Source organism: Photinus pyralis, unplaced genomic scaffold (genome assembly GCF_008802855.1).
Source record: "Photinus pyralis isolate 1611_PpyrPB1 unplaced genomic scaffold, Ppyr1.3 Ppyr1.4_LG8, whole genome shotgun sequence".
In the NCBI taxonomy this organism is placed as follows: domain Eukaryota; kingdom Metazoa; phylum Arthropoda; class Insecta; order Coleoptera; family Lampyridae; genus Photinus; species Photinus pyralis.
In genome coordinates this window covers 25,083,238-25,106,497 of record NW_022170819.1, presented here as the reverse complement: position 1 = coordinate 25,106,497, position 23,260 = coordinate 25,083,238, and the positions used below count along the sequence as shown (strand labels likewise).

At 39.7% G+C, this 23,260-nt stretch overlaps 2 protein-coding genes across 2 annotated transcripts in view; both read left to right on the top strand.

Moving 5' to 3' along the window:
• Nucleotides 1-23,260, top strand: part of LOC116179490 (potassium voltage-gated channel protein Shaw-like) — an 80,087-nt gene that overhangs the window by 22,981 nt on the left and 33,846 nt on the right. Inside the window, exon 2 of the mRNA XM_031499285.1 lies at nt 20,694-20,929. Coding sequence (XP_031355145.1) covers nt 20,736-20,929 — 194 coding nt within the window. The 5' untranslated portion in view covers nt 20,694-20,735. The remainder of the gene's footprint in view (nt 1-20,693; nt 20,930-23,260) is intronic.
• LOC116178160 (farnesol dehydrogenase-like) lies at nt 6,179-7,655 on the top strand. Its single transcript, XM_031497571.1, has 4 exons — nt 6,179-6,374; nt 6,428-6,889; nt 6,941-7,084; nt 7,296-7,655. Exons 1-4 carry the CDS (start codon nt 6,279-6,281, stop codon nt 7,335-7,337), a joined length of 744 nt encoding a protein of 247 aa, XP_031353431.1. The 5' UTR covers nt 6,179-6,278; the 3' UTR covers nt 7,338-7,655.

The window sequence follows — 23,260 nt, the reverse complement described above, 5'->3', positions numbered from 1 at the left end:
GTTACATCTAGTTAACGTCTTCAACGACGTGGGTGTTTTCCCTTGCCCGCGGCGTTATTGTAATAATTTAGGGGATTAAGTAGCAATGCTGCACAGATTTTCGTCAAAGAAACTTTGACCTCGTAATTTCCACTTATTTTTCATAAATCTAACTTTCATTTTATAATGTCGATTTATATCTCGTAATTGCCTTCGTAAAGTTTAGTGAGACAATGAGCAGATCTATATCTGCGGAATTGAAATTTTAACTTACAATTCGAAATTCCGATTAAACTTATATTTCATAGTCTCGAATTGAAATTTAATAATTTCAAGATGGCGCTGCTGCCATAAATACCCGAAGTTGGCGCCATCTTGCTTTTTTAAAATAGAAACATACGGTTTTCTATTTTCTTTAAATGCACTATATTATTTTGAATTCAACGCATTTAAAGTTTCCGCACCTATCTATCATAGTTTTTGAATTATGTCAATATTTTTCTTTAAAAATTTGGAGATGCAAGAGTCCATTCAAAAATTCGTAATAAGTGTTTTTATAATAGAGTATTTAAAGGCTAAGGAATTTTTTGAGTGGCCAATGGAAATCTTGAAAAAGTTTCCAGGGTTGTCTCGATTTTACAAATTTCAATCAAAATATGTATAAATCTTCAGTTTTTCAAGTTCTGGTACCAGAAGTGAATGTATTTTTTTTTATTTTAGGGCCATTTTTATTACCATTCTGTATGCCTATGTACGGTAGTCTTTGATTGTATTGATTATATTCCACTTCAGAAGTGGGCATGCTGTTATGAAGCCTTGACCACCAACCTGCATCCCAGTCTCGTCTTTCCTTCTGAAACCGCATCCATTAAAATTGTTGGACCGTATTGGGACAACAATTCTTACGTTTACCGCTATTGAGTAATACGTTTCTCTGGACCCCTTACCAAATGCAACGTGTTCCGATACATCGCCAATAGCTTCGGTCCTATGTCGTGGATTGGACCAGTAACTATCTGGATGAAATGGTATATGAAAAAATTATGGAATGTTGAACTTGAGTGGGACGACCTTATCGCCGGAGAACTCGCTTCGCAATGGAACCAATACCATGCCGAATTTTCTAAACTACGCATATCTCGCTATATTCCTGCTACTTATGATTCAATTACGATTGGTTTTTGTGGCGCATCTCAAATTGCATAATATGGGGCCGTCTGCTATTTGTTTGATCCTAAATCACAGAAATCAGAATACTCGACAATTATTGTCTTGAATTGGCTACGCAACAAAGAGCGCCGTCTGTTTTACAATACGACGATACCGATGAATGTAGCAAGTGATTTGTGTTGTTGTGTGAGGATTTTGAAAATGTTTGGTGATCAAAGTGTGTATTTCAATTATGAAACTTTTATACGATTCGTCGATTGCTCAGAGGAACTAAGAGAGGCAATAAGACATTGTGAGGCCACTGTAGTCGATATAAATCAAATCATAATTCGACTTCAAAACGATATGTGTGGGTTTGAATCGAAAAATCCCTACAGCAAGTACAGGGTAATATCGTAGGCAATAGTAACAGGTTCTAATGCCGATAGGAGACACTGCGTCTTCCTTTAACTCCTCAGAGCGTGCGTGGTTCTGAACAAATGGTAAGTAATTCTTGAAGAGTGAGTTTTTTCGCCTCCAAATCGTTGTCATATTTCCTTTGCATTTTGGCATCTAAGTTGAGATAAGACAACAGAAAATCTCTTACATTTTCGATACAAATTGAAGTCAACCGCAGACGTTGCGTGTCTATGGGTCTCCAGGTGGCCTTCCAGGGTTATTGTAACGTTCGAGTAATATTTTAGAGGTTTCCACTCTTAGTTAAAGCATGATTACTCAATAAAACGGCAAGCAAACGAGCGTTAATATATTGAAATGTCTCTATGGTACCTACTTAATTGGGAGGTTAATCACTAATATTTTCTGAGACCACATATTCTTAAAGCTGCATCGGTGGCTGCACTGGTGGTAGCAGATGGTTTATTACTGCGTTCTTCTACAGCTCTACAATAAGCAGCGCGAACTGTATCTAGGAAGTCATCGAAGGGATAATACTCCCGAGAAGTCGATAAGCGCTTATCCTGAACAAATAACGCATTTGTGGAGATTACAGTATCTTGAATTACGAAATTCCTTACTATTTCGGCTAATCGCTCAAATAATAAATAACGCGTAAAGTGGCGTAAAGTTCTGAAGTGTCTCTAAAGCGATTCAGGTTACCTACATTCGGAATGAAGCCAGCTTTTGTACAGCATTGGCCATGGCGCACGCGATCAGAACGAAAGAATAATTAAAGTATATTGAAGCGGTACCTACAGGTGGGTACCTTAATTGAAGATAAACAACACACTAAGGTGTTTATGGGGGCGGTAATAAGACAGTAAAACTCTTACCCTTTGGTTTATATTGGCGTGTGTGAAGTTAGCATCCAGTTTTCAGAAGCCGAAGACGCCCGAACGTCCAGTGGTGCAGTTTAATAGAAATATTTAAAAAATGGCTGCTGTGACAGTCTTCGCTGCAATTACGACAAGGATATAATATTATAGCCATTCATTTAGTGACAGTCAGAGGAGGTGAAATCTGCCCCTAACGGACAAAAAAGTTCGTCTAACCCCCATTCAATAAAGGTTTCAAATTCTCATGTTTGTTAAAACGCTAAGATTCATATTTCCTATCACCCAAAAAATTGAAACCCATGTAGCGACCCCCTGAGAGAGAGAAATACGCCCCTAACGTACAAAAAATTCGTTTAACCCCCCACGCAAAAAAGATTTCAAATCCTCATGATTTTCAAAATGTTAAGATTCATATTTACCACCACCCAAAAAACTGGCATTCATTTAGCGACCGTCTGAGGGGTGAAATCTGCTCCTACCGTACAAGAAAATTCGTTTAAACTCCACGAAAAAAGGTTTCAAAATCTCATCATTGTCAAAATGTTAAGATTCATATTTACTACCACTCAAAAAATTGGCATTCCTTTAGCGACCGTCTAGGGAGTGAAATCTGCTCCTAACGTACAAAAAAATTCGTTTAAACTCCACGAAAAAAGGTTTCAAAATCTCATGATTGTCAAAATGTTAAGATTCATATTTACTACCACCTAAAAAATTGGCATTCATTTGGCGACTGTCTAGGGGGTGAAATCTGCTCCTAACGTACAAAAAATTCGTTTAAACCCCACGCAAAAGGGTTTCAAATTCTCATGATTGTCAAAACGTTAAGATTCATATTTACCACCACCCAAAAAACTGGCATTCATTTAGCGACCGTCTGAGGGGTGAAATCTGCTCCTAACGTACAAGAAAATTCGTTTAAACTCCACGAAAAAAGGTTTCAAATTCTCATCATTGTCAAAATGTTAAGATTCATATTTACTACCACCCAAAAAATTAGCATTCCTTTAGCGACCGTCTAGAGAGTGAAATCTGCTCCTAACGTACAAAAAAATTCGTTTAACCCCCACGCAACAAAGGTTTCAAATTTTCATGATTATCAAAATGTTAAGATTCATATTTACTACCACCCAAACAATTGGCATTCATTTAACGACCGTCTAGGGGGTGAAATCTGCTCCTAACGTACAAAAAAATTGGCTTGAACCCCGCGCAACAAAGGTTTCAAATTCTTATGACTGTCAATACGTTAAGATTCATATTTACTACTACCCAAAAAATTGGCATTCATTTAGAAACCGTCTGAAGGGGTGAAAACAGTCCCTGACGTATAGAAAATTCGTTTAACCCCCACGAAAAAAAGGTTTCAAATTCTCGTACTGGTCAAAACGTTAAGATTCATATTTACTAACACCCCCACAACTGAAATTCATTTAGCGAAAGTCTGAGGGGGTGAAATCTGCCCTAACGCACAAACAAACTCGTTTAACACTCATGCGACAAAGGTTTCATATTCTCATACTTATTAAAACGCTAAGATTCATATTTCCTATCACCCAAAAAATTGGAACCAATGTAGAGACCGCCTGAGTGGGTGAAATGTACCGCTAACGTACAAAAAGTTCGTTTAACCCCCACGCAACAAGGGTTTCAAATTCTCACGATTGTCAAAACGTAAAGATTCATATTTACTATTACACAAAAAATTTGCATTCATTTAGCAACCCTCTAGGGGGCGAAATCTACCCCTAATGGAGAAAAAATTCGTTTAACCCCTACGCAAAAAAGGTTTCAAATATCTTGGCTTTAGGTACAGGTACAGAGACTCGCCGGTCGGGCAGTCATTGAAGCCATGAAAACCACATTAACTTTGGGCACTGCAAGACATTTCTGGGACTAGAGCCTTTACAGTTAGCTGTGGGGGCAGAGGCTCGGAACGCTTCCATACGGCCAAACGTATGGGACGAGTGGAAGGATCGAAGCAGCCTTGTCCACGGGCAGATCTTGGAGGAAACCCTGAGATCCGATCCCTCCTCGCCACAAGAGCTGTGATACGGGCTGTGTTACTAAGACCAAAGAGTTGTAAGGTCACTGTCCGGATAGGGAGCTGTGGCTAAACCCAGATCGCCCGTTTCTTAAACCTCATATGGTTTACAGACGGGTCCTTAACGAAAAGAGAACCGGGAAAGGGTATCTTGTGATCGACCAGGAGAGCTAGCCATAGTAAACGCATATGCAGTGACAGTCGGGCGGCGATGAGGGCCCCGCCAGCACACAGATCAGTTAGGCTCTTGATTGAATCTAGATAGATTAGGTGAGTCTAATAGGGTAAGCTTGAGCTCTGTGCCAGCGCACTGCGGAATAGGGGGTAACGAAAATGCGGATGAGCTGGATCGCGAAGGTAGTGGTGGGGTGACTGGGGTCTTCGTCGGCCCCTACCCTTGCTCTCTCTCTGATGTCATGTCAATGTCACGATTACAGACTGGGTAACCAGTCAATGTCAGTCCCAGTGGCCACAAGCAGCTGGACTCGGACCATGATAGGAATAGGTGATCCTTCTATCTATGAAAATCCAGTTCGGCGCGTAGACAAGGCGCGTAATTTTAAACAATTCTTATTTTCGCATTAGGTGTGGTAGACTTTGGAAGTAATCGTTTCATTTGAAATGTAATTCGAATCAAGTTTCAGTACGACCGGCATTATGGCTCAATGGTAGAGCGTTGAGTTATAAATCCGGAGGTCGGGTGTTCGAACCTGGGTTGAGGTGAATTTTTCATCTGTGGCAGAGATGGAAATTACCTTAAACCAGTTTCGAGCATTCTGCCGGCTACTCCGAATTAGGTTTTCCTGCAGTTTTCCGAATTCGTAAGGTAAATACCGGAAGTATAGAACAACTTAAGACCTTCTGCAGAGGCACCTCTAAAAAGCATTATGGGGGTCACTCTGTAATTGGGTGCAAGCCTGTTGAGGGCCCAGAACAAGAGAGGGATAATAAATAAATAAATAAATAAATAAATAAATAAATAAATAAATAAATAAATAAATACGACCTGTGACCAGGAAGAGCGGTTGAGGAAGAGCATTTAGACGCTTCAGTGAAAGTTATTTTTCGGAGTTCACCACAGGCGCAAAACATGAATCAATCCACTCCCAAAAAATGAAAAATTAATGGCGACTTTGGTTCTGCTTATTGAATGCATGACGAAAAAGAGGTTTATGGAAGCAACAGACTGTGCTGTTACATCGTCGACGAAGGTCGCGCTATTCAAGCCATTGTCAAAAACGGACACCTCACAAGGTTACCGCATTCACACTACAGTCCTGATTTAGCACCATGCGAATTTTTATTTATAACCTAAAAAGATACTTCAACTCCACTGGACCATAACCTGAAAAGCCCATCAATAAATAGCAAAAAAATATCATGGCATTGATTGTATACAACCTTTGCTTGGTTAGATTTCATATTACATTATAAACGGGCGATTAATTCTCGTTAGTATCATCGAATAAAGAAGATTCTTTGTTAAATGGTAGTATGACGATTAGCATTTCTGGGTGTGTCATACATTTCAAAAATTGAGAGAAGTAGCAATTAAAACTAGGTATTAATTATAGAAATTCAGCTATAGCTCAAGGTCTCCACGCAATTACCGTGTTCGTAGTAACACCGAATGCGATATGATAGTTTAAAATGTAATAAATATGCAAATGTAAAACTCTTGGTTTACAGCGTATTATTGAAACATTTTTCTTATACTGGTCCCAGTAAGATTGATATACCTGGTATGCGCGATACCCGCCATATATACACCGCAAGTTTCCGGCCCGTTGCAGTTCGTGCGCTTGTGCGATATGGAACGTTGGTGCGGAAAGGTGGCCATTGTGACGGGGGCTAGTGCCGGTATTGGGGCATCAATTGCAGAAAAGCTCGTGGAAGCTGGAGTTATTGTACAAGCCAATGGTGGGAGCTAATTCCCTTAGTGTGATTATTGTGGTTTTAGGTTGCGGGGTTGGCGAGACGCGTGGATCGCATCCAAAGCTTGGCCGACAGGCTAAGTCACCATCGTGGAAAATTGCACGCGCTTCAAGCCGATGTTCGGTTAGAGGAGGATGTTGTTCGTTCTTTCAAGTGGGTTAAAGAAAATCTGGGGCCGATCCATATTTTGGTGAACAACGCGGGTATAGTTCGCAACACGAGTTTAATTAATGGCGACGCTGAGTTGTGGAGGCAAACTTTTGATACAAATGTGCTTGGTTTGTCAATTGCAACACGAGAAGCTGTCAAAGATATGAGGGCAAATGGCGTTGTCGGTCAAATTATACACATTAATAGCATACTTGGGCACATTGTCCCATATATAGAAAACTTTAACGTTTACATAGGATCTAAACATGCCGTCACCGCTTTGACCGAAACGTTGAGACAAGAATTGAATGCCATTGGAAGCAAAATCAAAATTTCGGTGAGTTGTTGAATTGAGTGATCAAATGGTAACCGGCTGTATTTATTTTAGATGGTCAGCCCAGGCGTCGTGGACACGGAATTTCCTTTAGATTCTGAAAGTCTCGCAAAGCAATGGAAGCAAATAGCACATTTATCTGCGGATGATGTTGCTAACGCTGTAATGTATGTTTTATCAACTCCACCACATGTCCAGGTGAATACATAATTTGTGTGTGTCGAAATGTTGCGTGTTGAGTTAATTGATAAATTATGATCACATCGATAGCGTACGTAGCTAGCCCACAATTGCGAAAGTGTTTGAAGAGGGCACCAAACACGTAACAACTTTTTAGGGAGAGTCTACCTACGCTATTGGATCACATTAAGCCGAATTTTAGAAGTGTACCTACTTATCCTTGTTACAGATTCACGATATCATAATTAAACCAGTTGGTGAAGTATTTTAAGTAATGAAGAGTAATCGACAGCTTTACCTTCAGGTTGTCAATGATGTAATTAACGCAATTGTGTTATAATGTTATTCCTCTTATTAACTAAAGCCATTAATTAAAGTGCAATATGCTAAATTTGAAATTCATTTGGCCGGCTCTCACGAATAGCTTTGTTAATTATATTAATTTGATCGCACATTACCTTTACTATGGCATAATTTTTTGTAAGTAAGGAAAATAATACTGTAAGTTTAAATGTTGATCTGAAAATTGATAAGATTGTTGAATAAAGTTCAAAGTGTTAATAAACTCATAAAAAGCGTTTCAAAAAGCGGCAGAGTACCTCGGTGTGACCCCACGGAGTCATTGGATTAGACCCATCTTCATAAGTTTGAACCAAACGGTCCAAGCTTTTGACAGTTATCCGGTTATCGTGTTCACGGACAGAAGGACACCATCGACTCCCCTATAAGGCTTGCATCGCTTTACTCTGCCGCTTAATAAACACCTATCTTTGCTGGATTATTAACTCAATTTTAGAAACAAACAAGTAAAACATAATGATTTTTGGATCAACTGTGACCATGACTATCTGGAAGAAAATAGTATATTATGCAATGAGCATTTAATCGCAGCTATTAAGACACGAGTATGAGAATTATGAAACGAGCCTTGGCGAGTTTCGTAATTAATACGAACCACCAATTCGCTATGCCCAGCAGTTGTCAAAACTTTGATTTTTATAAATTATACGTCGTGTTCCCGTGATGCTGCATTTCTATTGGTCGTAAACCTGTATCTTAATGAAATATCTGTATCGAAATGAATATCGTTTAAGTACAGGTAGCAAATGTTTAATATATCAATTAAAGTATAGGAGAAGAAAAAAAAACAATGCACTTTATTTTCCAGGTTTAAAGAGGCGTTCGTCTCCCTACAATAAAAAATTATTATTAATTAAGCAGCAGAGCAAAGCGATGCAAGCTTTATAGGGGAGTCGATGGTGTCCGTCTGTTCGTATCTCCGTCTGTCCGTGTGACGATAAATTTGTTTTTCCCATGCGCAGTCGGTTTTTCCTTATTTGTTAAGATACTTAAGTTAAGTAGGCTAAACCGTTCTTTAACCGTAAGGATAGATAAAGTGATCACTTAATAGGGTAGATAAAGTGAAACAGATGACTGTGTATTTTTAATCACATCTGTCTTTCTTATTTCAAATGCACCATATAAAATGACGTTCAGAATATATGACAATTCTCTGGAAACGATCGCGACGGCAGAACCTAAACTTGCTATTTTTGACGTGTCTAAATTAAATTCAGAATTGCCAGAATAAGATAAAATAAAATTTTGTATTATACACGACGATAAAGGGAAACTAACCATCTCGTGACATCTTTCACTCATAAAATATCCCTTTATCGTATTTTTATTTTATTTTATTTTATTATCCCTCTCTTGTTTTTGTTTTTGTACAATAAATAACTATTACATACTTTTTGTTTACTGAAAATTTACTTTTATTTATTAACTTCCTGTTCTTTAAATTAAACAAACTGTTTGCTTAGTTAACTGGGGTTCTGATTAAAATGCTATGGAAACTATGAAGAGTACATTTCTCAGACGGAAGGATTCGTTGGCCAAGAGCGTTTTGGCGAAGGCAGAGCGGAGGGCCATGAGCTAGCCTCCGGTTGAATGTACGCTAAGAGTTTAGCTTTGGTAGATGGTTCAGAAGCATTTTCTAGTAAGGTCGTCCAAAATGTGGGGAGCGCCAAAAACCAACCCTAGGGGGAATGCGGTGGAAGAGCTAATAGCGGTACTAGATTTGCGCGGGATGAATACGGGGGCGACACCTACCTTTGTTAGAGGAGAGCGTCAATCCATTAGTGACCTTACGCTCGCTAGTGACGCTTTGGCACGGGACACACAAGCATGAGGCTGAGACCCTTAGTGACCATAAGTATATCTCCTGGGGAATACACTACAGAGGGGAGAGTCGCACCACGAAGAGGAAGGAGAGGATGATGAGATGGAAATAGGGGGCTAGATTGTCGCCAAAATGGACGACCAGAAATTGAACCATATGCTAGGTCGCATCGATGCTCCTAAGGCGGAAGGTGGCAAGAGCGGGCAGAAGGACTAACATGACAGGTGATTTCATTTATTTCATTTATTGATTTTTATGCTCCACAACAGATAACAAACATCCAATTGATCATGAATACACGGAACTCCAACGACATGCATACAAGGTTACCAGGAATAAGCTAAGAAAAATGATAGAGGGAAAGAAGAAAGAATGTTGGAGAAAGCTGTGTGACGACCTGGAGCAGGATATATGGGGAAGAGCGTATGAGATTGTAGTGGGGAAGATAGGGGGACGAAAGAAGGTAATCGGGACTGACGAAGAGATAATGGAGAAGGTCGACAAATTATTCCCGTTACAAGCAAGACACTCGACCGATAGGCAAATGGAGGCAGGAGAAGAAGTAGTAACAAAAGTCAGCATAGAAGAGATATGGCAGGCAGCCAAAAAGACGCCGAAGAAGAAGGCTCCTGGGCCAGACGGGCTACCGCCCTAGTGGGTAAGGTGGCCGTGGATAGGCCAGAGTAGTTCTCGAGAGTATTCAACGATGTGCTGAGGACCGGGGTATATCCAGAGCGTCTGTTACCCTCATACCAAAAAAGGATCCGGGGTCAGTAAGACCAATATCCTTGATAAGTCACCTAGGGAAGGTATTGGAGAGGGTCCTGGCGGAAAGGATTTCCCAGATTTCCATTCTTTCGGACCGGCAGTATGGCAATTCTATCCCGATGAAGGTCATACTAGAGGAATTAGAAAGAGAAGGCACACCACGGTATCTAAGGAGGGTGGTATACAGTTATTTGAGCAACAGAAGAAACCGTGTCAAACTACTTTCCGGGAAAGGGTCGGTGCTGGATCCACTCCTGTGGAACATTGCCTACCTACGACGGGGTCATCCCCCTGGGGATACCGGCAAAAGTGGCTATGGTGGCGTATGCCGAAAACTTCACTATGGTGGTGACAGACCGCAAGATTGAGCTAGCGATACAGAAGACGCAGACCACCATAAACAAAGTACAAGATTGGAGGAGCAGAAAGGTCTCAAACTGGTGGGCAGTAAAACCCAAGCGGCCCTGATTGCGGGAAAGAGAAAACTCCCGGAGGTCACCCTAACAGTCGATCGAACGGACACAGTGGATGGGAAAGAAATAGGGATACTGTGCTTAACTATTGATAAGAGCTTGAGCTATATGCAACATGCCCAAAAAGCCACGGATAAAGCAAATAGAATGGCAGAACAGATGGGCCGGTTAATGTGGAGCACCGGGGGACCACGAGAATGAAAGAGGAGAGTGCTGGCCTCGGTGGTTGACAATGTGTTCCTATATGGTTGCGAGGTGTGTGGAAAAGCAATAAAAACAAGGAGGGCCAGAGAAATGGTAGACAGAGTACAAAGAAAAATGGCCTTAAGAATAACGACGGCTTATCGAACAGCATCTACTAAGGACCTATTTGTGGTGGCCAGTACACCTCCGCTGAGGCTAAAGATTTGGGCAAGGCATGCATGAAGGGAAGAGTAAAGCAGACATACTCTAGGCATGGGAAGAAGAGTGGCAGGCAGGCACGAGAATCGTGGGCGAAGGAGGTAATAGGGAATCAGAAAAGATGGGTAGGAAGGAAGCATGGGGAGACCAACTATTTTGTCACATAATTTCTAACAGGGCATGGGGAAAATGGGTTGTACCTGAAAAGAATAAGAAAGAGGAAGAGTGATGCATGCACAGACTGGTGCCGTGGATGATGCAGGACACGGAGTGTTAAAGTGACCAAGATGGGAAGCTGAGAGATACCGCGTGGCCATTAGAGTAGGGGAATAGAAAAGGATAACATAATCGAAATAATGCTGGAAGTGAAGAGAAATGGAGAATAGTAGCACAGTTAATTGAGAAAATAACAGGCCGCGAGAAGAAGAAGCTAGGTAATAGAAGGGAATACGGGATAGAGACCCCTCTGGAAGAATGCTTGAGTGATGCCCAGAGACGGATATCTTGGAGATTAAGGGAGAAGGGATTTAGTGGGTGTGAGCCCCACACTACCCTCGCGGACAGATACAAGGCGACGGTATGCGGTAGAGCAATTCCCTAATTCCCTGTTTAAAAAAAGAGTAGGGTCTTCTAAGTCAAGACATGGGAGTACTCCAGGCGAGGTGGACCCCTAGTTTATCCAGGGGTGGGTGTTTGACAGCCGTCCATTCATTTCCAAACGTAAGCTGGTTACAAGCTTACAGGATTCATGCCATTAGGCAGGAGGGAAGAGACTAGTATACTAAGGCCAAGTATGATGGGATGGCTAGATCAATTGAATGATTGATTCCTAGGTCACCTAACCTAACATGCGGAGGATTTTGTCCAAGAATCTTCACTCAGTTTACAGCTGAGTACAGTTTCAAGGAAAACTTTTAGCGCCCCATCGTACCCAAACAGTTTTTCCCTGTAGGTACTTCCAAGTACAAGCAATTTTTGAGACATAGGGAGAAATTCGCGAAAAAAATGTAGAAGTTAAAAAATACCAGATAACAGGTTAGAAATGCCGAGGGAAATACTTCCGAGAAAGATTTGGAAGCAATTCTGAGGCGATGATAAAGAAGTATTGGGATGCATTTTGGGAAATATGATTTACGAGAAAATGGGAAGATAACGGAGTAGGTCAAGTAATAAGTCGATTCGAGAAATAGGGTCTAAAGGCGATGGCCCAAAGGAGCTGGGTGGCCGATCAGTGTCCGTACGGTTGGTGTCCAGACAACTAACCCCTATAATAAGGACACAATGGGCCTCATCCGCAATAATAAATTGACTAAGTAAGCCAATCAGCTGATCGGAGTATTGAAAGGAAGTAAGCTGACAGTATTGTCGTCGCTCTTAATCTTTAAAACACATTTGTTGGCATCTTCTGAGCTTTTCGTAGCTTAGTCCCCGGCTGCGCCTTATATCAACAGGCATTCCTGTTTACGCCTCGTTTAACTGCTGCACTAACAGTTTTAAAGCAGATGTAACTGAAACATGTTACATTCACACACCCCTTCGTTACCATATGCAAATAGCAACAATCCAATTTGAATCAGCAATTTATGGACCGCGCACATCAGCTGCGAATATTAACAACGAGAGCGTCACTCGAAATCAACCGGAACAGTAAAACAACCGCCGGCTAAATCCAATCTAATATCATTTTTAATATTTTTTTTGACTTGTCATCCTATGTCACATTCCGGCTGACACGTGCAAGCAGGTGTGATGATCGCCAGAAGGGAACACATATTCCAATTATGCGACACTGCGGCGGAGGATATTTGAAATGTAATTCGTACGCATTGTTAGCGCCATCTATAAAACCGATTAAAACGGGGAAACGGGAAAATTTCCGCATCAATCCCTTTCTATAATTATTAACGCGAATGTGAGACAATAATCCGCTAAGCATGTAAAATCACCGTTGATGCCTTCGGGGATGAAAATCTCCCCAACCCTTGCAGCGGAAATCAATAGGGATACATAGTTAAACTCTAATTTTCCCATTTGGCGAAGGAAAACTTTCCAGATATCAAATTTCGGTTTCAATTTCAACTTTACCGAAAGTATAATATTTGCCTTTCCAGTTATTTTTCATCGTTCGTAAGCGCGGCTCGATCTATTCTTTTCTTATGCATTCAGCCGGAACACTAACGGTGGTAGAATAAAAGAGTTGTTCACCTAAGCCATTAACGCCTGTTTTTGTTGAGGGTTAGGTATCGATTACCTTACAGTATTCGGCTGTCTGAGGTTAGTATCTCATTACGTCGTCTTTGGAAGGTTTGTTCCTGAGAATTAATAACAACACGGTTAACGTGATGAGAATGTTGCTGGTAGAGTCTTTGATATTCTGGTCAGTCTGAAGGGAATGACGGTATAACGTTCCCTTTATCTCCAATTTCGGTGTTGCCAGAAATGTTTTATGAGTTGTAACTTAAAGTTTGTTTTAGGACGTGCGGTAATAGAATCAATTTGGTGGGTCAATCCTTATGGACATTAATAGTAATTACGATCATTTCTAAGGCAATTTATTAAGCTCGAAAGTTAGCTTCTGAGGAAGTCATTCGTTCTATCTTCCGATTTGTCTGTAAATCCGGGACTGATGTCACGATAAGTCGTACCTAAATCCTCAAAAAAAATCTACTTCTATGGTTACACAATGCAAAAATTCCAAATAACATATTTCGATGAGTCAAAATTTTCTCCAATTGACAGTTGATTTTCTCCTTTAGAAGGGAAGCAGCAATTTGGAAAATTGAATGATGGAACGCCTTGTGAAATACAATCGGACTGTTTGTATCGCCATGTTAAATTTGGTTTCTCGTTGAAAGTGAATCTCGTGGCGAATTGGAATCCTAAACAAACCATGGTTCAGGTTTCTCGAATTTTAATAGTTGAAATTTGGTTTATTCACTGGAATAATTTTTCAATGATGGAAATGCCCAAAATTATCCTTATACTTAGGACCTTGACAGCCAACAAAGGCACGAATTAATTGCCTTTAACCTTTTTACCGGTTGCCGTTTAATGTAGATCTAATACCTCAGAGATAACACCTCGTACTACTGACGGTTGAAAATTAATCCGTCCATAAATTTTCACTACACGACAAAGTTCCTTGTTGCATAGAAAAAAACGCTTGTTACTATTAATAATGAAGTGGATGATCCATATTCTTATATTTGGGATGTATAATTAAGAAATCGGTGTCTTTCCCAAATTTATTTTTATTCTTGTTGTTGTTGGTCTACGCTTGGCGAAGAATTCCATGTGACGCGATCCATAATGTTCGCGCTTACGGTGCGTAGGTTTCACTCGAAAGATTGGATAAGAATGCCTTTCCCCACCCAATTTTTACTTATGTACCTACTCGCCGAGCAAGAGTGATGAAACGACCCCAAGGAAGCCCAAGCATTCACATGTGAAGGTAGCTAGCACAGAAACGCCGTCCCTCATTGTCCGTCATTACGGTTTTGGAACCGGCAGCGCTGGCAACATTTCGACTCTTATCTACTTGAACACTCGATTCTTATCTTAACGCGCTTTATTTTCTCGCATATTAGTTTAGTTCTTCTTCCTTATGAAGCGGTGCACGTATAAAATTTCTTATACCGGCAAATTTGTGAATTATACAAAAAATCTTTAAAGCTTAAAGCGACCACCTGTTACAAACTACTGCATGTAGTTTCCTAGGAATCTCTTCTGTCTTGTGTCTGAGGTTCTTCGCATCTAACATAGTATAGGAAAGTTTACCGAAAACAGTTTATCGAAAACAGTTAACCAAAACCAGTTTACCGAAAAACAATTCACCGAAATGGCAATATACCGAAAGAACAATACGTCGAATTTCAATTTACCGAAAAGCCGTTTTACCGAATCACACTTTACCGAAAGGAGAGTTTACCGAAAATTTCTCCCGTTTTGAAAAAAATGAAATATTAAACGAAGGAGACTCACCCCTTCTAATTATCTCGTAAACGGTGCATGTTACAGATCATTATACCTGATTATAGTTTTAGTTGGCATAGTAACACTAATAAAGAAAAAGTATTGTCAATTTAATGTTTTGAAGGAAAATAAAAATATTAATTTAATCTTTCACATTAATTTACCGTTGTTAGAAACATAATAGTATTAACTATTGATAGTATTAATGTAATACTGTCTAATCTTGGACCTCTCCTGTTTAATATAATTATACATTAACAATATTCCAAATTCCGACGTCTCGTTCAGTTGCAATTCGCGTTTGAAGTTCTGACCCAACCATCAGTAAGATCATGGCCTTCATTTTTTTGACCTACATTGCCAATTCACGAACTCCGATCTACAAATTTGATAAAGAATCCACCTGCAAAATTTTATTGTAATCGGACCGTTCGTTTTCGAGATATCGTGCTAACGGACAGACAGGCGGATGAACAGACATTGCAAAATCATTCACTGGCTACGACCACCTGAACTGTCAACAGCTTGCAAATTGGGCCGTTGGGCGTAAGATCGTTTGGTTGAGGATGGCGAATTTTACACAAAAAAAAACATTTTTTCGGGCGAGCACATTTCCACTTCGATGGTTATGTTAATATTCGGTAAACTTTCGTTTCGGTAAAGTGTGATTCGGTAAAACTGCTTTTCGGTCAATTGAAATTCGACGTATTGTTCTTTCGGTATATTGCCATTTCGGTGAATTGTTTTTCGGTAAACTGTTTTCGGTTAACTGTTTTCGGTAAACTTTCCGGGAGCGTATTTCGGGTATGTGGACAACAAGTGGACTCACCCCTGAGATTGTTTAGTTTATTATTCGGACGGCAATTGGTTGTGGTTTTGTCCCCCGGGTCACGATTCTGCTCCCTCATTCTGCGTGCTCTTGCCTATCTTTCTGCCTCTTCCGTTTTGTTTGCTTTCTGGCCCGGGTTGTATTATGTGTATTAAAGATGAGCAAATCCAGTTTTTCTTCAAGATTGTCGGATGTAATAGCGGGTCTAGGTTTATCGGGCTCTCGCGTGCCACGCGAAATCAAATCGAATCCATTTTTTGGTGACGTTTTTGGTATAGACCGTAAATAAATATTAATAAATAAATAAATACCCGTAGCAAGTAAGTCACCATTTGCATTTGTTCCGTCTTGATACAGAGGTCTACATTTAGATTCCTGGTGCGTGTTTCTTGCACTTAACTCGCCTCCTAAAATGAAATTATTTCCAAGTGAAAGGAAGGCTTGGCATAAGGTCGAGTCGATGATTTGAATCAGCAGTCGCATTGATATTTGAGTGTCCTGGCTGCACAGTTGATTACTCTATATAACGTGAGGTTTATGTGGCATATGTGGCAATCTAGCTCAGGATTAGAAAATGAAATAAAAGCGTGAGATCTTCCAGAGCGGACGATTCGTTTTGGGTATACTTCGGCCCTTCGTTACCACTTACCATATGGGTTGAGCGCCACCCAATTTCTACTTTAACTATCCCCGTATGAAACTGAGAAGATACGAGGGAAAGTAATAATTGTGTAAACCAATTAACGAGAAAAAATACTGGTTCATTCTAAATAACATCGATTCAAATTGTCTCCAAAATGGAATAACGTTAATTACAAAAAATATTCTCGTATGTATATGTGTTTCCCCAAACGTGTAAGTTAAACTTACAGTTAGTAGATGTAAAACATATAAGGCAACACTTGCGTTGAATAAAGATAGACGTTAACGCCAAGAAGTGAGCTCAGTTCCCGCATTCAATCCTAAAAACAATCAAAGACCAACCTCCCAAGCCGCAACTCGGTACATAGTTGGTTGATTAATGCCCGCAGGGCCTCTATATACTTGCTTCTAAATCGAGTTAGATATTTAACCTTTACATTTTAGGAATGGAAACAAAAGGTTAAATAAAATTATTATTATTATTATTATTAATTGGCGACCCCCTTCAGAAGAACGTGTCTCCAACAATATATTTTAATTAGTTACGGAAAATGTTGCAGATGATGGTCGATCCTCGATGTTGGCGACAAAATTTACCTACGATTGCCGTTGGAAGTTACATTACAGCAAGTTACAGCCGAACCCTAAAGAAGGTACACGATAAATAAGCAAGTAAGTACCTACTTACGTCAAAAGGGTAAAACGCACATGTACAACCTCCACTGGGAGCACAGGGGAATCCCGTCCAAACCAATCACTTCGGAATTCCGAAATTACGAATTCAATCACCAAAGATTGATAATATATTAGGAAGATGGCAATTAGAATTCAATTTCATTATCGCAGACCTGTTGCGATTGACTCGAAATTCCAGCAAATAATGGGCAATACTAGGCTACCGAATTTGGACATTTTAATTCGGCAAATTAATTAAAATGAGTTGCAACAAATCGCATCCGAACCAGTCGTAAGTGGTTTCATTAGAAGCGCGCTTAATTGAGCTAAATTTTAAGGCCAATGGCAGATTTTAATCGCAGGTCGCACAATTAAATAAAGAGACTCTAATTTTTGGATATAAAATTGTAAACAATTCAACACGCTGTGTCGACTTCGAAAACCGTTGAACCCTCCATGAAAAGGCCAAAGTTTTAAAAAGGTAAAGCCGTTGTTTAGAAGGGATTTTTTTGCCTTTGGTCTTTAACGGAATAGTAAGTTCAGTTTTTGTCAATTTTCACTGTACCCAGGTTCCGTTAACTTTAAAGGTAAGCATTTGTTATCTTCCTCCGTAAATCGTCAGGGGGGGGGGGGGATTTTTTTACTTTTCCAGCATTTGATTTCCCGTGACTTACGAATGTATGCTTTGTTGCTTGCGTTACCGTTAGGGTAATCGCTACCGTGTCCGTGTGACGTAACAGCCTGCCGAATTCTTGACTAGGTCGTTTTAACAACTGATTGTCTGCGGCTACCGATTGTGCCAAACCCCCGAGACGGTTCCGAAACCGCCGAACATGCCCAGGACCAATCTTCGGATGGCGTCCCTCCGTTCCGCCAACATCATATCCAAGTTGCCGCCGACTGCCGCTACTTTCGCCCGCCGGTATGATTGAATTCCAATTATTTGTAAATTTATTTATCTTTCTCTCATTAAATTTTAATTTTGATTTCCACTAATTATATTGTTTAAATTTTTATTCCATTAGTGCGCGGATTTCCTACCGAAGTTCTTCGCAGTTTCCATTCCTCCTTCCTTAACAAATTATTACCCGTTGAACAAAACTAGCATCTGCTTCACTCGGCGATAACACGTGCTTATCTCCAAATTAATTAGCTTAGGCAGCGCAAGCAACTGTAGATCAAATTTGACAAATACTACGCAAATATTCCAAAGGACAAAATAATTTTACAATAAAATAAACAAAACAAAGCAGTTATATTATAAACAATATTAACAACAAATAATTTTAAATAAAAATCAACCTCGACTTCGACATGATCGGCATTACGTTTAATCTCCAATAAACAACCACATTTAACGTTAACGAAAATTGAAAATCACATTGATCGTATTTTGTCACAGTAATAGAAGGGAAGTACGAGTACATAACAGCTCCATCCACTTTCTCATTGACTAATTAATGCATCTCGGTTTTCATTACGTGTAATGCTCTAAGGATCTAAAAACGTACCGAGTGGTACAGACAGCTGCTTGAATATTATAAAGTCATTTTCACGCTTTATAAATTGGCTCGTGCCACGAAAATCTGCTGCAGGTGTTCAACGGAGAATGTGTTAGCAATTTATAACGGGAATTAAATTAAATTCACTTACAAGCATTGCAGTACATCGATCCCTCCGGTTCGACTAAGAAAAAAAGGCAATCCTTGGATAATTAAATGAGAAAGCTCCATTGTGTAGTATGTCTCTTTCAAAGTAGTAATATAATATGCAGGGCACAGAAAGCGCTTTGAGATGAAGCTAGTTACTCGAAACATTGTTCATGTACCCCAATTGAACAGTGTATATTGTTCACTACGTCTGAAAAGGACCTCGGAACTGTCCTGTGTTTGTTTTAGAGCTGTTTTCATTGGCCCTTTTGATAGCCATACCATTTTCTACGTCTTTGTTAGAGCAAGTCCTAAGTTACTTGAGAAACGTTACATTTATATATTGAGTAAGAAGGTTGTCTTTTGGCTAATACTCCGGCTATGGGAATGTAAAATAAGGTTACAAATTATACTACAATTATAATACAATTCTTGAAATTTGGCTTTCCAGGTTCCAGGTTGAAATGATATCTTTGCGGACGTTCATATGGCAAATTTAAAGATTTTTTTAATAAAGGATTACCGAGTGTTATTGATGTCGGGAGCAATCGAAAATATACCATTTCCGTCTTCCCGCGCCACGATGTCACCGTTATTTAACACAACCGAAAAGATTTCCAGTAGAGAACGTTGACGACCTCTGGGTGGTGAAGTATTTGCTGTGCCACCAGTATTTGCCCGTTTTAGCTTGTGACGTACCCAGGCCAGCCTCGAAAAGCTGCGCAACTCAAGATTTAAATTAAAAACTTTCTCTCCCAAACTAACTGAACCCCATGGCCACAGATAAAATACCCTTTATCTGTGCCCATGGCACATGATCGTCTAGACAAAGTCACCTAACCTGGATAACGAAATACTAGGACCACTTACTACGTTGTGTTTTTTAAAGTCGCTACAAGTAAGGAATACAAATAAAATAAGTACATGCTTTAAAAACGAAGATGTAATCCAGGTAGTTCACCGAGTACAAATATGACAATAGGCTGGGAAAAAAGAACTGGCCAGGAAAAAAACCAGCCAACAAATATTAAACTGGCCTCTCACAAGAGCATTTCAATTCAATAATAATTAATAGCGAGTATTTTATCTTAATTGAGTTTTGATATAGCTTTTAAATAAAAACAAGAGAGGGATAAAATTAAAAAATTAAAATTAAAAATAAGAATTTCACGCAAATAATTAGTTTTCGCCCTTTTTTAGTGCAATACACGTATTATTAATGTTCCACGTTAAAATGCAATTAACTACGTTTCACTTTAGATCTTTAGACGGAAAACACCGTTCGTAAAATTTGTTTCCTGATACTGGTTGTGCAACAATGCCTTGATTGATTGTGGTAAAGCAGTAGTGGAGAGGTGGTTTCGAATCCCATCAATTGAATTTAAATGGAAACACGCTTTAAGCGCCATCATACGTCGTAATCCTTTCAACATTTTAATATTATTCAGCAACTGCCATGTCGCAATTTTATATTGGTTTGGCGAATTTATTTCGTGAAATGATTCCCATGTAGGCCGTTATAGTCCTTGAATTTTATGCGTCGGGGGATCTGGGCGGCCCCAGCTTTATAGCTGTACATATTTACCTTCCTCGTCATTCAGCAACACTAGCAATATTTTTGTATCTATTGTGTGCAAGCCATTGTGCTCTCCTCCCTTGTGTTTCGCACATAACCCTTTTCCACATCCCCACACGACCCTTTTCAGCGTTACGTAAATGATGGAATTCGTGCGTTTTTCCATTGCGAATGACTTATGTACAGCCAAATCAAAAGCGATATTTTCCCTGTCGAATATAATATGACAAATTCCGCAGCTTTCAACGGAAGTAAGAAACGTTCACTAAAAAATGATTTAGAGGTGCGATAATTCAAAGAAGCTACGGATTCAGACAATTCCTGAACATTTGAGGCGTAAGGTTACACTCCAGCGCGTCATTTTAATTGTTCGCGAATTAAAAAAACGCTTCCCGAATGGAGATTGATAGCTTGAGGCCAGTAGGGACGCTCGAACTACAATCGTGTTCTCTTTTGCAGATTAGATGGTTGACTGAACAGATTTCGCCATGAAATCGAGAAATGGATGGCGAGAATCGCATCATCCTTAATGTTGGAGGCATTCGTTTTGAAACGTACAAGGCGACACTAAAGAAAATCCCGGCGACCCGTTTATCTCGATTAACTGAAGCGCTGGCCAACTACGACCCCATCCTGAACGAATACTTCTTTGATCGGCATCCCGGAGTTTTCGCACAAGTGCTCAACTATTACAGGTACGTGTTCCTAGCGATTCTCGTGATTTCGCATTTACCTAACCTCGAGCGACTCCTTTACTGTGTTGTGTTGTAAGTCGAAGATTGACGACCAAATATAAAGGAGGACGCGTCTGTCGCAGGTGATTTATAAAGATACGGTAGTTTTTATTTAGCTTCCCTCGAGAGGTGTTATTCGCGGCAGTAGATGGATCGAATCTCTGTCCTCTATACCATGTTGCACATGAGTGCACTTTTATTACATTCTATTCCAGAATCCATTGGTGCTGCTGCTGGGGAAATGGTGATATTTGTAATTCACCAACTGGTAACAGTACTGCTAATATCGTTATTTACTGTGTGTTTTATGTACAAAGTAACGAGCGAAGCTATGAGACATTTATTGTACAGCAATTTGATTTACTGCTATAACTTTGGGATTAGGGGGCATGAAAGCAAAATTGCGAACGCGTTGATTTAAAAGAACATCAAGTATAATTGAGTGTAGAGTGCGAATTTACTATAGAATGGAAAGAATGCAAAGTGGAAGACTTCCAGAGTACGCGGTTGTTCGAGTAATTATCATTGTAGTCGTAGGTGGTGCCCTAATTAGGCCCTAGTACCGCGCTATTGAGGGTATTCTGCTTTCTGGGATAATCGTCTTGTAATGTTGTTGGCAGTCATGTAAATAGACACTGCGCAATGGCGTACGGTCACTACACAACCCACAGGACACGTATCTCAAAATAAATCAAAATTGAAACTCTCGATGAACTTGTTTATTATACAAATTTTGATGAACACCTGAAATATATCTTGGGCACCAATATAAAAAATTCTGACATGAAAATTCTATCTGGGTCGCACAAAGGATTCAAATAAACGCACAATTCATTGATAGACAATGACAAACATTCATTCCGAAACACACGAAACAAAATTCCTGATATAGTCCAGGCCCTAGAGCTGAAAACAGGGGTCCACCTTGCAAATTTCTGAGACAAAGAACCAAGATGCAGGGTTTATGTTTTTTGGGTCGCTGAATCCGAATTTGGCATTTGCACAATAATCTGCATGACGCGGGAGCCGCCATCTTGAAAAAATGGCGGAAAATCGGCGGTTTTTACACAAAATTCGTAATAACTCATTTGGTATCGGTTTTTTGGCGAAAAAAGTTCAGTAATAAATTAAAGTGCATAACATTTTCTTTGAGATGAGCCCTTGTTGATGAAAATCGGATAAAAACTAACGACACTACAGTGCGACGAAATTCGGCCCAAAAATGAAGTTTTCGCAATTTTCAATATTTCGCGCGCAAAAAAACGGAACGAACGTCATTCGCAAGCAGTAAGCTCTCCGAGGAGCTTTGAAGAACATCCAATTACCTTTAAAATAAGCCCAAGTTTGTTTAAATCGGACGAAAATTGATATCGCAACATCGTCTCAAAGTTTTTCCGATAAAATCGAAAATTTGCTGAATTTTGCAGTCGTCCACTTTAATCGCCCGAACCTACTTCTTTCGCCGAAATTAGCGCATTCGCGGTGAAATGAGTATCAAGATCATATCTAAGTTTTAAAATTTTTATTCACAATTTACAACATGATTTCTGCATTGAATGATTCAAAACGCCTTACTCACTAAAACCCCCGCCGCTCAGGTTGTGTCGATTTTGATTGAGTTGATCTGTGTATTTTAAGAACTGTACAAAAAATGTATACAGTAGGACCGTAGATTACCAACGAGGGCGCCAACTTTGAATGTGCTCGTAGAAAAAATGCAAGAAAAGATCAACTATACGGGTGGAAGCAAGGAATTGTTGAAACTTTTTGATATTTTTTGGTATAAAAAGTATCATGAGAAACGTAGGTTGTTAATGGAATGAAGTGACATGGTAGTATGGCGTTTTCGGTATTTAAGAAACTTAAAGACCTGTAACAGTTATATATGCTGGCAATCCGATGAAGTATCGGGAGTTTATCAATCCAATAGGGATGGTCAGAGGTACATCATATAGATCATGCTGGTGGTTGTTCTGGTTTTGTAGAGGATGGTTTGTTGTTGGTCAAGTAACGATAGTGATTGAGAAAAGTTAATAATACGAACAAGGGTTGTCAACGTCTGTACTGTCCCTATTCGATTCTTTTTTCTAAACTCGGACTGTTGTGTCTTTTCGCTTTTTGCTGGGATTTATAAGAGTTTCTATTCCGCGCTGAAGCACTATACCTACATAATTATTTAAGTGTTTTTCACAAATGCAACACTTTTTTATGCTTTCTGGTTCCATATTGAACGCTCAATCACCGAAAACCGAGCCGAAAACTGGAAAAAAGGAAAAACATAACTAATGGCCA